The 17009-nt window shown below is 38.8% G+C and overlaps 1 protein-coding gene and 1 pseudogene across 20 annotated transcripts in view; both read left to right on the forward strand.

Moving 5' to 3' along the window:
* Positions 1-16271, forward strand: part of CSPP1 (centrosome and spindle pole associated protein 1) — a 131779-nt gene extending 115508 nt beyond the window's left edge. For all 20 annotated transcript variants that reach the window (XM_003831350.6, XM_003831349.7, XM_034966188.4 and 17 more), the window contains 3 exons: positions 10667-10776; positions 13469-13607; positions 15387-16271. In XM_003831350.6, the coding sequence (XP_003831398.3) occupies positions 10667-10776; positions 13469-13607; positions 15387-15598 (461 nt within the window). In that variant the 3' untranslated portion in view covers positions 15599-16271. The remainder of the gene's footprint in view (positions 1-10666; positions 10777-13468; positions 13608-15386) is intronic.
* Positions 2-8626, forward strand: LOC129398621 (nucleophosmin-like; annotated as a pseudogene).
* Positions 16272-17009: the final 738 nt, after the last annotated feature.

The following is a 17009-nucleotide window of genomic DNA, read 5'->3' on the forward strand; positions in this document are numbered from 1 at the left end:
GTATATTTATTTTATTAAGGCTATATTGTTTAAATATTAAACCTTTCTCCACACTTAAAAACCAGTACTGTATTCTTTGTTGTACAAGGTAGTAAAAAAAAAAAAGGAATATTCTTTTTTCTGTTTTAATCAGATATGCCTTGGAAAGTTTTCAAAATCAGAATTACTGAGATGAACTTTAAAAGTCTTAGGAATAGTTGACAAACCTGTACATGAATGTTCGTAACAGCCTCATTTCTAATGCCAAATGCTGGAATCAGCCCAGAAATCCTTCAGTAGATGAATGGTTAAAAAAACTCTGGTACATCCATGCCATGGAATACTACTTAGCAATAAAAAGGAACAAAGTTTTGAAACTTGGATGACTCTTCAGGGAAATAGTCTGAGCAAAAAGACAATCCCAATAAGTTACATACTACTGTATGATTCCATTTACATAACATTTTTGAAATTACAAAATTAAGAAATTGAGAACAGATTAGTGGTTGCCAGGGGTTGAGGGATAGGGAGAGGTGTATATAGTTATAAAAGGGCAAGAAGAGGGATCCTTGTGGTTTGGGAACTGTTTTAACAACTTGTTTGCAGGGGTAGATACATACATGTAAATGGGAAATAAAATAATAATAATAGATCTTAATACACACATAAAAACACACAAATGAGTATTGGTAAGATGGTAAATTTGAATAAGATCTGTGGATTGTATCAGTATCGATATCCTGGTTGTGAGATTATACTTGAGTTTTGCAAAATGTTACCATTGGGGGAAATTGGACAAAGTGTATAAGGAATCTCTACTATTTCTTATACCTGTGTGTGTACCTTAATTATTTTAATCTATTTATAGTTCTCTTAATATTTCAGTCAAAAGAGTCATAAGACTTTTATTTAGTCTTCAGAAGATAAGTAAAGGTACCATGGGATCTTTTTTTTTTTTTTTAAAGTAGTATACACTTACGATTATGTACTTTGATCATGAGTGTTTCTGCTATCCTAGGGCCATCAGGGAATGATCTAGTCTACATATTAGTTGTATTTCAGGCCAATTACTTTAGATTTTCATGTGATAAAATTCCAAAGTAACTTATATTTTTCTCTTAATGGTTTTTTTTTTGTTGTTGCTGTTTTTGAGAGAGGGTCTTGCTCTGTTGCCCAGGCTGGAGTGCAGCAGCACAATCATTGCTCACTACAGCCTCAAATTCCTGGACTCAAGTGCTCCTCCCATCTCAGCCTCCCCAGTAGCTGGGACTACAGCATGCACCATGATACCCGGTTATCTTTTTTATTTTTTTGTAGAGATGAGGTCTCCCTATGTTGCCCAGGCTGGTCTCAAACACCTGGACTCAAGGGATCCTCCTGCCTCAGCCTCCCAAAGTGCTGGGATTACAGGCATGAGCCACTGTACCTGGCCATTTTTGTTTTGTTTTGTTTTTTTTAATGAATTTTTCCTTTCCAAGGAAGATGCACTGCGGAGAGAAGGAAAGATAAAACCAGCAGGAGACAGGGATGGGAAGATTGCTTGTCAGGGAAATGAGACCTTCTTTCCTAACAGTGAAGATGGTCTGGGCCACTCAAGATGGTGTGTTGGAGTATTGCATGACACTAGAGCAAAGATACAGCAGTATTTATGGCTAACAGTCACTGCAAATGCTGCATAAGTCATGGCTGTGTTAACCACTGCTCTAAGGAATGTAAAGCTGATGGTTTCAGTGCATTATTTTAAAAAATAGGGTTTTTAAAATTATAAAATACACATAAACATAACATTTACCATTTTAACCATTTTAAAGTGTACATTGACTGGCATTAAGTATTTCTATTGTGCAACTACCACTATCATCCATCTCCAGAATTCATCTTGAAAATAGAAACTCTTCATATGAAACAGTAATTCCCCATTGCCCTGTCCCTCCAGCCCCTGGCAGCCAACATTGTACTTTCCATCTCCATAAATTTGACTACTCTAGGACCTCATGTAAGTGGAGTCATACAGTATCTATCCTTTGATGACTGGCTTATTTCACTTCACATAACGTCTTTGAGGTTTATCCATGTTATAGCATGTGTCAGATTTTCTTTTTTTACCCCTTAGAGACAGGGTCACCCTTGCCACCCAGGCTGGAGTGCAGTGGTGTGATCATGGCTCACTGCAGCCTTGACCTCCCTGTGCTCAGATGATTCTCCTACCTCAGCCTCCCAAGTAGCTGAGACTACAGGCACACACTACCATGCCTGAATAATTTTTGTATTTTTTGTAGAGACAGGGTTTCACCATGCTGCCCAGGTTGGTCGCGAACTCTTGAGCTTAAGTGATCCTCCCGCGGCCTCCCAAAGTGCTGAGATTACAGGTGTGAGCTACCACACCCAGCCAGATTTCCCCCTTTTTTTTTATGCTGTGAATAATATCCCATTGTATGTGTGTACCACGTTTTGTTTATCCAATCATCTGTCAGTAGACACTTGAGTTGCTTCCACCTTTTGGCTGTTGTGAATAATGCTCCTATGAATAGGTGTACAATTATCTGTTGGAGTCACTGCTTTCAGTTCTTTTGGGTATACACTAAGAGATAGCATTTGCTAGATCATATAGTAATTCTATTTTTAATTATTTGAAGACTCACCACATTGTTTTCCACAGCAGCTGTACCATTTTACATTCCTACCAGCAGTGCACAAAAGTTCCGATTTCTCTACATCCTTGTTAACACTTGTTACTTTGTTTTTTGAATAGTAGCAATCCTTACAGGTGTGATGTGGCATCTCATTGTGGTTTTTGACTTACATTTCTATAATGATTAGTGATGTTGGACATCTTTACATGTGCTTATTGACTAATTGTACATCATTTTTGAAGAAATACCTATTTAAGACCTTTGCTAATTTTTAAAATCAGAGTTTTTTTGTTGTTATTGAGTTGTGGGAGTTCTTTATTATCTATTCTGGATATTACCCCTTATCAGATACATGATTTGCAAATGTTTTCTACATAGTGGGTTGCCTTTTCACTGTGTTGATTGTGTCCTTTGATACATAGGAGCTTTTAATTTTGATACAGTCCAATTTATCTTTTCTTTTGTTGCCTGTGCTTTTGGTGTCACATCTAAGACATCGTTGCCAAATCCAATACCATGAAGCTTTCCTCATATGCTTGCTTCTAAGAGTTTTATCTATAGGTTTAGCTCTTAACGTTTAGATGCCTAACCACAGAGTGTCAAAATACATGTCAGAAAGCAAAAGAATGGCAAAGAGAAATAGATGAATCCACTGTTATGGTTGGAGATTTTTAACACCTCTCTATCAGAAATGGACAGAGACAGAAAATCAGTAAGGACATAGTTGAGTTCAACAACACCATCAACCAACTGGATATAATGGATGTCGAAAGACAACTTCATTAACAACAGCAGAACCCATATTCTTCTCAGGGTCACATGGAACATTCACCAGGACAGATTACAATCTGGGCAAGAAAACAAACCTTAACAGATGTAAAAGAAGATAAATCACACAATATCTGTCCCCAGACCACAATGGAAATAAACTAGAAATCAATAACAAAAAGATAGCTGGAAAAATCTCCAAATACTTTGGAGATTAAATGCCACATTTCTAAATAACGCATGGGTCAGAGAAAAAATATGAAAATACATTTTAAAATACTTTGATCTAAATGAAAATGAAAATACAACTTCTCAATTTGTAGGAGGTAGCAGAAATAATGCTTGTCTTTCTACTTTCCTAATGTATGCATTCAGTTAAATGTAAAATGCCAAACTCTAAAACTCACAGAAGATACCAACAGAAACTCTAGACGACCTTGGATATGGTGATGACTTTTAGATACAAAACCAAAGCCACAATTTATGAAAGAAATAATTGATAAGCCAGACTATGTAAAAAATTGGGAATTTTTTTTTTTTTTTTTTTTTTTTAGACAAAGTCTTGCTGTTGTCCCCAGGCTGGAGCGTGATGGCGTGATCTTGGCTCACTGCAACCTCCGCCTCCCGGGTTCAAGCGATTCTCCTGACTCAGTCTCCCAAGTAGTTGGGATTACAGGCGCCTGCCACCATGCCTGGCTAATTTTTGTATTTTTAGTAGAGACGGGGTTTCACCGTGTTGGCCAGGCTGGTCTCGAACTCTTGACCTCAGGTGATCCACTGGCCTTGGCCTCCCAAAGTGCTGGGATTATAGGTGTGAGCCACCGCGCCCGGCCAAAAATTGGTAAATTTTTAAGGTGCTTAAATTTATAGGATTGACTGTGCATACATGAAGAAAGTAGAAAGATCTAAAATCAGTATTCTAAGCTTCCACATAAGAAAATTAGAAAATAATGAAATCCAAAGTAAGCAGAAGAAGAGAAATAAAAATTGGAGCAGAAATCAATGAAATTGAAAACAGGAAATAAATAGAGAAAATCAATGAAACCAAGAGTTATTTCTGAGAAAATCAGTAAGCCTCTAGCCAAGCTAATAAAAGAGAAGACACAAATTATTAATACCAGAAACAGGGCATATCTAGCTGGGCATGGTGGCTCACACCTGTAATCCCAGTACTTTGGGAGGCTGAGGTGGGCGGATCACCTGAAGTCAGGAGTTCAAGACCAGCCTGGTCAACATCTCTACTAAAAATACAAAGATTAGCTGGGCATGGTGGTGTGTGCCTGTAGTCCCAGCTATCTGGGAGGCTGAGGCAGGAGAATCACTTGAACCAGGAGGTGGAGGTTACAGTGAGCTGAAATCGTGCCACTGCACTCCAGCCTGCACGACAGAGTGAGATTCTGTCTAAAAAAAAAATAATAAAAAATATAATAATAATAATAAAGGTTGGGGGGCATATCACTACAGGTCCCATGAATGTTAAAAACAGTCGGCCGGGCATGGTGGCTCAAGCCTGTAATCCCAGCACTTTGGGAGGCCGAGGAGGGCGGATCACAAGGTCAGGAGATTGAGACCATCCTGGCTAACACGGTGAAATCATGTCTCTACTAAAAATACAAAAAAAAAAAAAAAAAAAAAAGGCGGGCACCTATAAGTCCCAGCTATTCGGGAGGCTGAGGCAGGAGAATGGCGTGAACCCGGGAGGCGGAGCTTGCAGTGAGCTGAGATCGCACCACTGCACTCCAGCCTGGGCGACAGAGCAAGACTCCGTCTCAAAAAAAAAACAAAAACAAAAAAACACAACATAGTCCAAGAGCCTGGTGTGATTCCGTTCTGCATGGCTGTTCTCTTGAGAAGTGGTTGTTTATCTCCATCCACCTTCTTTCCCACCTAAGTGCATGCCACCAGCCGATGGAAGATTTGATGAGCCCTGAGGCCCCAGAACTATCTTTTCGGTTGTGAACTAAAGGCTGACAAAGATTATCACTTTAAGATGGATAATGATGAAAATGAGCACCAGTTATCTTAAAGAACGTTCAGTTTAGGGGCTGGTGCTGGTGCAAAGGATGAATTGCACATTATTGAAGCAGAGGCAATGAATTACGAAGGCAGTCCAATTAAAGTAACACTGGCAACTTTGAAAATGTCTGTACAGCCAATGGTTTCCCTTGGGGGCTTTGAAATAACATCACCAGTGGTCTGTCGGTTGATGTGTGCTTCAGGGCCAGTGCATATTAGTTGACAGCACTTAGTAGCTGTGGAGGAAGATGCAGAGTCAGAAGATGAAGAGGAGGATGTGAAACTCTTGAAGTATATCTGGAAAGCAGTCTACCCCTGGAGGTGGTAGCAAGGTTCCAAAGAAAAAAGTAAAACTTGCTGCTGCTGAAGATGATGATGAAGATGATGATGAGTTTGATGATGAGGAAGCTGAAGAAAAAGCACCAGTGAAGAAATCTATACAAGATACTCCAGCCAGAAATGCACAAAAGTCAAATCAGAATGGAAAAGACTCAAAAGCATCATCAACACCAAGATCAAAAGGACAAGAATCCTTCAAAAAAACAGGAAAAAACTCCTAAAACACCAAAAGGACCTAGTTCTGTAGGTCCTTTGCACTTAAAGCAAAAATGCAAGCAAGTATAGGAAAAGGTGGTTCTCTTCCCAAAGTAGAAGCCAAGTTCATTAATTATGTGAAGAATTGCTTCTGGATGATTGATCAGGAGGCTATTCAAGATCTCTGGCAGTGGAGGAAGTCTCTTTAAGAAAATAGTTTAAACAATTTGTTAAAAATTTTCCGTCTTATTTCATTTCTGTAACAGTTGATATCTGGCTGTCCTTTTTATAATGCAGAGTGAGAACTTTCCCTACTGTGTTTGATAAATGTTGTCCAGGTTCCATTGCCAAGAATGTGTTGTCCAAAATAACCTGTTTAGTTTTTAAAGATGCAACTCCACCCTTTGCTTGGTTTTAAATATGTATGGAATGTTATGATAGGCCATAGTGGTCAGACATGGAAATGGTGGGGAGACAAAAATATACATGTGAAATAAACCTCACTGTTTTAAATTAAAAAAAAAAAAAGTCCAAGAATACCATGAACAACTCTATGCCCACAAATCTGATAACCTAAAGTCTACCACCCATTTATGGTAACTCAGCAAACTTGGAATAGAGGGGGAACTTCTGCAACTTGATAAAGAACATCTACAAAAGTCCTACAGCTAACATCATAATGATGAGAAACTAGAAGCTTTCCTGCTAAGATCAGGATGTCCTTTCTCACCACTGATTAACATCATACTGGAAGTCCTAGCTAATATTAGCAGTAAGGCAGAAAAGGAAATAAAAGGTGTGATTGGAAAGGGAGAAATAGAATTGTTTTTCTTCACAGATGACATGATTGTCTATAGAAAATCTGAAGGAATCAACTAAAAAATGCCTGGAACTAGTAAGCAGTTATAATCAAGTTGCGGGATACAAGATGAATATATAAAAGTCAGTCACTTTACAATATGCCAGCAATGTACAAGTGAAATTTGAAATTAAAAATTAAAAACACAATACCACTTACATTAGCATTCCCCCAAGGAATACTGAGGTATAAATCTATCTATCTATCTATCTATCTATCTATCTATCTATCTATCTATCTAATCTATCTATCTATCTAGAACTGCCTGAGGAAAACTACAAAACTGATGAAATTGAAGGACTACTAAATAAATGGAGATATATTTCATGACCATGCACAGGATGACTCAGTATTGTCAAGATGTCAGGTCTTCTCAACTTGATCTATAGATTCAGTACAATCCCAATAAAAATTCCAGCAAGTTATTATGTGGATAACAACAAACTGATTCTAAAGTTCATTTGGAAAGGCAAAAGATCCAGAATAGCCAGCACAATGTTTAAAGAGAACAGAGTTGGAGGACTCTCACAGCTGACTTCAAGAGTTACGATAAAGTTATAATAAACAAGACAGTGTGGCATTGGTGAAAGAACAGACAAATAGACCAGCTGAATGGAGTATGGAACCCAGAAATAGACTCATGCAGCCTGGGCACAGTGGCTCACACCTGTAGTTCTGGAACTTTGGGAGGCTACTTGAGGCCAGGAGTTTGAGACCAGCCTGGGCAACAAAACAACACCTTGTCTCTACAAAAAAAATATTTTAAATTAGCCGATGTGGTGGCACACACCTGAAGTCCTAGCTATTTGGGAGGCTGAGGTGGGAGGATTACTTGAGCCTGGAAGTTCAAGGCTGCCGTGAGCTATGATCACGCCACTAAACTCCAGCCTGGGCAACAAAGAAAGACCTTGTCTCAAAAAAAGAAAGAAATAGACTCATGCAAATACAGTCAGCTGATCTCTGACAGAGGACCAAAGGCAGTACTGACAAAGGACCAAAGGCAGTATTATGATGGAGAAAAGATAGTCTTCTCTACAAATAATGCTGGGACACCAGGACATCTGCATGTGAAAAAATAAACATAGATCTTACGCCCTTCACAAAAATTAACTCAAAGTCGATCTTACATCTAAATGTAAAATGCTAAATTGTAAAACTCATAGATGATAACAACAGAAAATCTAGATGACCTTGGGTATGGTGATGACTTTTAGATACAAAACCAAAGGCACAATTCATAAAAGAAATAATTGATAAGCCGGACTTTGTAAAAATTTAAAACCTGCTCTGCTCTATAAAAGACACTGTTAATTAAGAGAATGAGAAGACAGGACAGAGACTGTAAGAAATTATTTGCAAAAGACATGTCAGATAAAGGACTGTTATCCAAAATACACAAAGAAATCTTAAAACTCAACAATAAGAAAACAAAAAACCTGATTAAAAGATTGAGCAAGACTTGCACCATACATCACCATACAGATAACAAGACTATGAAAGGATGCTACTGAGAGACAGGACTAGCTGGATTTCAAATCTAGGCCGACTAAGAATTCCTAAGCCTAGCTGGGAAGGTGACTGCACCCACCTTTAAACACAGGGCTTGTAACTCAGCTCACACCCAACCAATCAGGTAGTAAAGAGGGCTCACTAAAATACAAATTAGGCTAAAGCAGGTAAAGAAATAGTCAAATCATATATCGCCTGAGAGCACAGTGGGAGGGACAATGATCGGGATATAAACCCCAGGCATTCGAGCCGGGAGTGGCAACCCGTTTTGGGTCCCCTCCCATTGTATGGGAACTCTATTTTCATTCTATTAAATCTTGGAACTGCATGCTCTTCTGGTCCGTGTTTGTTACGGCTCGAGCTGAGCTTTCGCTTGCTGTCCACCAGTGCTGTTTGCCGCCGTGGCAGACCTGCCACTGACTTCCACCCCTCCGGATCTGGCAGGGTGTCCTCTACACTTCTGATCCAGTGGGGTGGCGCCCACTGCTGCTCCCAATCAGGCTAAAGGCTTGCCATTGTTCCTGCACGGCTAAGTGCCCGGGTTTGTCCTAATCGAGCTGAACACTAGTCACTGGGTTCCACGGTTCTTTTCTGTGACCCACGGCTTCTAATAGAGCTTTAACATTCACCGCATGGCCCAAGATTCCATTCCTTGGAATCTGTGAGGCCAAGAACCCCAGGTCAGAGAACAAGAGGCTTGCCGCCATCTTGGAAGCGGCCCTCCACCATCTTGGGAGTTCTAAGAACAAGGACCCGCCTGGTAACACATTAGAGAATGTAAATTAAAATGAGATACCACCACATACCTGCTAGAATGGCCAGCATTCAAAACACTGACACCAAATGCTGGCAAGGTTATGGAGCAATAGGAACTCTCATTCATTGCTGGTGGGCATGCAAAATTGTTGTCAATTTTGGAAGACAGTGTGGCAGCTTCTTACAAAAATAAGCATATTCTTAACCATACAGTTCAGCGTATACACTCCTTGGTATTTGCCTAAGGGAGCTGAAAACTTGTCCATAAAGAAACTGGCACACAGATAATTATAGCACCTTTATTCATAATTGCTAAAACTTGGAAGCAGCCAAGATGTCTTTCAGTAGGTGAATGGATAAAGTGTGGTACATCCAGACAATGCAATATTTTTCAGCGCTAAAACAAAACGGGCTACTAAACCATGAAAAGGCATGGAAGGACCCAAAACTTATTTTAGAATTATAGAAAGCCCCATATCTTATTCAATAAAAGTTATTCCTATTTTTAAAAACCCATACAGTATACATTTGGAAAATCTGAATATCAGTTATATGTTAAACAATGATAGTGTTGTATAAATGTTAAATTTTCTGAATGTTATAATTAGATTTTTGTAGTGTAGGAGCCAGTCCTTGTTCTTAAGAGGATACACACTGAAATATTTAGAGACAAAATGCCATGATGTCGCCAACTTATTGGTGTAGCAAAGAGGCTTGGCAATAACATCATCCCCCCAAATATATATAGAAATTGGCAAAGTAACTAATGGTGATTCTAAGTATTTGTATTATTCTAACTTTTCTTTAGGTATAATTTTTTTCAAAGGAGTTGCGGAGGTTACCGTAGATGTTGTAGGCTATTTGTCCATGTCAAATTAGCTACCGATCCACTAGAATGATTATAAGCAAAAAGACCGACAATACCAAGTGTTGGTGAGGATGTGGGGAAATTGGAACCCTCTTACAATGTAAAATGTAAACAGGTTGGTAGTTCCTCAAAATGCAGAATAGAGTTAACCATAATACCCAGCAATTTCATTTCTGGTTCTATAACCCAAAGAAATGAGAAGATATGTCCACACAAAAACTTGAATGTGAATGTTCATAGCAGTGTTATTCATAATTGCTAGCAACTAGCAAATGTCCATCTACTGGTAAATGCATAGACAAAATATGACGTATCCATATGATGGTGTATTATTCAGCAGTAAAATGTAATAAACAACTTAAACATGGCACAGCATAGATGAATCTCAAACACCTTATTGCTAAGTGAAAAGACAAAAGATTAAGTTGTAGAATTCCATTTATGTTTGGTGTTAGGTAAGGTAAATCTGTTGAAACAGAGCCATGTTTGCCCGGGGCCAGCAGGTGGGGAGTGATTGCCAGTGTGCACAAAGGAGCTGTTTAAGGTGATGAAAATGTTCTACTTTAAAGTGATGATTGTACAACTCTGTAAATTTACTAAATCACCGAACTGTGTATGTACATACATTGAGTGTGTTTCATGGTATTGTAAGCAAAATCTTAGTAATTAAAAGGCTCTTGGTTTAGCTCTGGGTAAGATTTGAAGCAGTATTAAGACTCCTTCTGCTTTTCGGGGTCCTCTTAGGGGCTTACGGTGAGACATATCCTGCCATTGAAGATGACGTCCTCCCTCCACCATCACAGTTGCCCTCTGCACGGGAGCGCAGGAGGAACAAATGGAAAGGACTAGACATTGTATGTATGAAACTTTTCTTCCCCTTTTCAACTTAGAAGAATGAGAGGTCTGGGTTCTGACCTGTGCTAAATCTGTGTGGCCCAATAAAGAGCACTTGCTTGAAATTCAGACACGGGTCTGAATCTAGGCTCTGCCTTGACTGGATGACCTTGGGTAGCTATTGAATTCTGCTGCTTTGGCTTCTTCCAGATAATAATAGTATTTTCTTGTCTCCTGGGGTGGCTGTAAGTAGCTCTGCATCCCGACCTTCCTTCTTCTCCTGCAGAATATATGGATTTCAGAGAGGCACAAGAAGGAACTGATGTCATTTATTGAAAAGCTTCATAATAACCTAATTCTGTGATATAGGCATCATCTTCATTTCGGTCAAATGACTTGCCAAGGTCACATGGGCAAGAAGGCTGAGATTCAAACCCATGTTCTCCTCACTCTGCTCCCCAGCTTTACAGTATAGCCAGTAAAAAGTAGAGGCTTTGGAGTTTATGTCCCAACAATGTCACCTCCTTGTTGAGTAGGCAGCTTGGGCAATTTCTTAAAACTCTGTGTGTGTTTCCTTATATATGACGTGAAGATGCAGTTATATGTGAAGCATTTAGCACTGAGCCAAGTATGCAGAGACCTCACCAAGTAACAGATGTTGCTATTAGCGTTATTATATGTACAGCATTACCAGGTGAAAATAGCTTTGCTTTTTGCCTTAGACAACCACCAATCTACTTTGGTTTCTATAGATGTGCCTTTTCTGGACATTTCGTATAAATGAGATCATACACTGTATGATTGTGACTGGATTTGTCTTTCTTTTGAAGGTCATTCATGTTGTAGCATGTGCCAGTACTGAAGCCTCTTTAGTGTTGAATAATTTTCCACTGTATTAGTATTCCACATTTTGTTTATCCATTTAACAATAGATATTTGGGTTGTTTTCACTTTTTAGCTATTATGGATACTATTAATGTTCATGTAGAAGTTTTTGATGTTTTTATTACTCTTGAATATATATACCTAGAAGGAAATTGTTGGGTTATATGGACACTTTGTATTTAGCATTTTCAGGAAGTACCAGACTGTTTTCCAAAGTGGCTGTACCATTTTACCTTCCCATCATCCACTGAAGGTTGTAATTTCTGTATATCCTGGCCATCACTTAGTGTCTTTTGATTTTAGCCATCTATTGAGTGTAAAGTGGTGTCATGGTGGTTTTGAGTTGCATTTCTGTAATGATATTGAACATCTTTTCATGGTTTATTAGCCAGTTGTATATTTTCTTAGGAGATATGTCTATTCAAATCCTTTGCTGATTTTTTTTTTTTTTTTTTTTGATACAGAGTCCTGCTCTGTCACCTAGGCTGGATTGCGGTGGCGTGATCTCAGTGCACTGCACCCTCTGCCCCAGTGGGGTTCAAGGGATTCTCCTGCCTCAGCCTCCCAAGTAGCTGGGATTACAGGTGCATGCCAACACGCCTGGCTAAGTTTTGTATTTTTAGTAGAGTTGGGGTTTCGCCATGTTGGCCCGGCTGGTCTTGAACTCCTCACCTCAGGTGATCCACCTGCCTCGGCCTCCCAGAGTGCTAGGATTACAGGCATGAGCCACCGCGCCCAGCCCTTTGTCCATTTTCAAATTGAATTGTCTTTTTATTGAGTTGTAAGAGTTCTTTTACATTCTCACTACAAGTCTGGTTATCAATGTGTGATTTTCAGATATTTTTTCCCATTCTGTATCTTTTTAACTTTCTTGATGGTGTTCTTTGAAGCACAGAAGTTTTTAATTTTGATGAGGTCCAACTCATCACTCTTTCTTGGGCTTTTGATGTCTTAATTAAGACACCATTGCCTACCACAAGATCATGAAGATTTACTTGTTTTCTTTCAGTTTGTTCTTAATTGTAGGTCCATGATACACTTTAATTTTTGCATAAGGTGTGAGGTGCAGGGGTCCAAGTCCATTCTTTTGCATGTGGCCATCCAGTTGTTCTAGCAGCATTTGTTTAAAGACTGTTCTCCCATTGCATTTTGTTAACTCCGTCCATACACATAAGGATTTATTTCTATATTCTTCTTAATCTTCCATTGATCTACATGTCTTTTCTTATGTCAGTACACTGTCTTGATTATAGCTGGACTGAGCCCCTGCTGCTTCAGTTTTTTCCTTTTGTGTCCTGTAATTCTCAAGCTTTATCCCGACTGGCAGCATTTCTGTCATCACAAATGTTACTCCTTATCCTTGAGAGTCATCTGAGCTTGCATGGATAAGCATAGGAGCCATAATATACGTGCTCTATATTTTCATTTGTTTTATTTTGTTCATCACAGTGTACATTTGAGGGCAAGAGGATGTTTTGATTTGCAGTTTTTTTCTTTTTTTTGAGATAGAGTCTCTGTCTCCCAGGCTGGAGTCCAGTGGCACAATCTCAGCTCACTGCAGCCTCCGCCTCCTGCCTCAGCCACCCAAGTAGCTGGGGACTACAGGCGCCCGCCACCATGCCCAGCTAATTTGTATTTTTAGTAGAGATGGGGTTTCACCATGTTTGCCAGGCTGGTCTTGAACTCCTGACTTCAGGTGATCTGCCCACCTCGGCTTCCCAAAGTGCTGGGATTACAGGCGATAGGCACCATGCCTGGCCCTGATTCACTGATTTGTGAACATATTTTGTGTTAATGACTTTCTGAAGTTCTGTTTTCTAACTACAGGATAGCAGTCGTCCTAATGTAGCACCAGATGGTCTCTCTCTAAAATCTATATCCAGTGTAAATGTTGATGAGCTTAGAGTGAGAAATGAGGAACGAATGCGAAGACTGAATGAATTTCACAATAAACCTATTAATACAGGTAAATGACAAAGTGTAATGGCCTATAGTAGAATCCTGTATGAACTTTTAAACTTTCTTCCTCAAGGCTTTCACTAACGTCTGAGGGATAGATGGAATGAGTTTGAAGTCCTTTGAGTTGTGTGGCCCAAGTGTTAACTATTGAGCAAAACCAGACCTCAGGATTCAGTTTGCATCAGATTTTCTCTATCAGAGAGGGTGCCCATTTTAGAGTGGAGTCTAAACAGGTAAAATAGTTTTTGCTTATTAAACATATCCAGGCTTTGCTTTCAGCAGAGAAAATGCTATATGATAATAGTAGTCACTTTACTAAAGTAAAACATTATTAGAAATTAGCCTAAAGACTTTGAGTTCTTTAACACTTATGCTGTATATTTGCAGTACTACAAAGAAAATTTTTACCTTCTTCTTTGGCTTTCCACACCATGGACAAAGTCTCAGAAGTCAAATAAAGCTAGTCTCCTCATTATGAGTGCATTTTTGTGACTTGCAGGTTAAAGCTAGTCATAGAGCACAAGGCAGGATGGTTCCTTAGACACCTAACAAGCTACCCTGCCAGCCCTACACCACCCTTTTTTATACCAGTGCTATTAGTCACTGGGATAATGGGACACTTTCATATTGGTAATAATAATAGTTTTAGCAAATACTGGAGTGGTCTATTTGGGAAATACTCTTTAGTCTGTTAATCTACATTACAATAATCTGTTAAGATTTTTTTAGGTCCTACCTTTAATACTGTGTTAATTTAAAACTGTACTCATATACTATCTATCTAGCAGTCAAGGTGTGGTGTGTTCTAATGGTGGTAATTCCACACCAAACACAAGCAGGCATGGTTAATTGATGGGACAGTAGGAAAGGATGTCTTTCCAGCTATAAGGCATTTTCTTTTAGACCCAACAAACTGAATTAATATTTAACAGGAATATATTTGAGGGAAGATAGCATTTTAAGAATCTTTTTCAGAAGGTTTTTAATGTCTACACTGTTTTTTAACATTGTCCTTTCAAACAGGAGCTTTTTGTTATTATGTGGATTGATTGCACATACCAATCCTTCACAGACCAGGAGAATTAAAAAAAAAAAAAAAAGAATATGCTATCACAGGGTAGGAAGACAGATTTTCCTATTATTATACCTAATAATAAATAAAAGTAAAATACAGATAGAAGTTGAGTACAATCAAATTCAATTAAAGAATGAAGCAAGAGCTACCTCTTCATTGACTGGACACGGCCTTGTTAGATTAGGTGTTTTAAGAATGGAAGTAATCTCATGCCAACTAGTGTTTTCCCAAAATAACTTAATTTCCTTATAGCAGTGTTGTAGGTTGAAGAGTATTCCCCAAACCTTGCTTTAAAAAAAATAAAAAGAAAGAAGAAAGAAAAGAAATTTTATGTGTAGCCATTAGGCTTCTCCCGAGGTAACAGTTACAAAATAAGACTACCTACATTCCTCCTGTTGACTTTGTTTTATGGAGAGGTGCCTTTGATATACTTAGAATCCCTCTGGTTGCTAGTGCCATGGAGTCAGCTTACTCAGTTGATCATTTTTTGTTTTACAAAATTGGCGCCTTTGTGGGCCCACTCTCCTCCCTCTAAAATAGGGTGGGGTGGGGTGAGTCTAACCAAAACAAACAAACAAACAGTAGAGTTCAGGATATGAGATTGTGGGGAAATGCTGAGTTGTAATGAGTGAGTTGGACTACAAAAGACCTGCGCTTATGTCTCCTGCCTGTCACCTGTTACCTGAGCCACGTGTCCCTTGCCTCCTGTAGATGATGAGAGTTCACTGGTTGACCCTGATGACATCATGAAACACATAGGGGATGACGGATCAAACTCTGTAGCAACTGAGCCCTGGCTCCGCCCTGGCACTTCAGAAACACTGAAACGTTTCATGGCAGAGCAGCTGAACCAGGAGCAGCAGCAGATTCCTGGAAAACCAGGCACTTTCACTTGGCAGGGCCTGTCGACTGCACATGGTTAAAATAAACCTGTATTGGACCCAGTAGTGCCTTTTAAGATGAAAGGAATGGTAAATCTGTACCTTTAATATGTCCTACTTTTGGCCCCTACCTGAAAGTTACTTTTTTTTTTCCCATCATCTGTATATAAAATTATTTTTATCATGATGTATATTGTGTACATAAATAAAAGGCCATGATTATTGATTTATACAATAGAATTGTATAGATTATTTTTGCACAGTTTTGTCATAAATTAGGGTGGTAATGAACTGGATTGAACTACTATATGTGCATTATATTGAATTCTGCTTGTCATTAAGATGATAAGGTGAATAAGTGTCTTAAACGTCCTGTAAAACCGGACTCCCCTTTGTTACATGCACATTTTCCATTGTTACCTCGATGCAAAAGAATTCATTTAGTAGGTACATCTATTGTAGCTGTGATTATTCCAGTTTCTGTGTGATGCAATCAAATGTCCTATTAATTATTATTTCATGTCTTTTGTAGCTACTGATACAGCAGAAGTGAAGGGAACTGTAATTGCTTGTATTTTTGTAAGCCATACGTTAAATGTTTGTTACATCATCTTTCTGCTTCTATTTTTATGCCAATGAAGGCATTTGTCTTGTTACTAATTACATGATGTAACTACTTCTTGATATAAATAAATTTTTATTTTAATTACTAAAATCTTTTTAACTACTATGGAGCTTTCTAGACTAGTTTTCTAGAGGTTGAATAGAGGTGGGGACACCCGGGAGGACAGAGAGACTGGAGTCTTCTTCTTCCACCATGGAACCTTGGATAAGTGAGTCCATGTGAGTTTTCTAATCACTCAGTAAGTGATACTTCTAAAAAAGGAAAGAGTCATTCAAATAATTGTGACATTCTGACTCAGATTAGAATCTCAGAACCATGACAGCTGAGAACATCCCCAGGCACTGCTTCTCTCTCTAATACTTCCTCTGATGTAATTAATGGTTGGTAGACAATATCAGACAAATTTGCCACAATTAAATTACTGATATTTTGAGTTTTGGCTGCTTGTAAATTTTTATTTGATTTTCTAATCGGACCATTGTTTGCTTTACTCGTAAAAATTTGTTCTGTTGTCATCTGAAAGTAAGAAGAAAGCCTCTGACTCTTCTAGGGGAAGAGTCCTGATACTACAACATTAAAATAATCAACTGCCAGGTTGTGTGGAGCACTTACCCTCACACGGCAAGGTCACAGTGGCTCGCAGTTCTAGCATCCAGCTGGGCTTGAACACAGCTACAGCTGTCTTGGGTGTAACAAATACAGCACACTTACTTACAAATGCATTGTTCAGTAACTGTTCATTATCTAAGAGAGGTGTGAAAGCAAAGACTGAATACTTTTCCTCTTTAACACAACCATGTTAGATGATATTGACACGTTCCCTTTTTG

Source organism: Pan paniscus, chromosome 7 (genome assembly GCF_029289425.2).
Source record: "Pan paniscus chromosome 7, NHGRI_mPanPan1-v2.0_pri, whole genome shotgun sequence".
Lineage (NCBI taxonomy): Eukaryota > Metazoa > Chordata > Mammalia > Primates > Hominidae > Pan > Pan paniscus.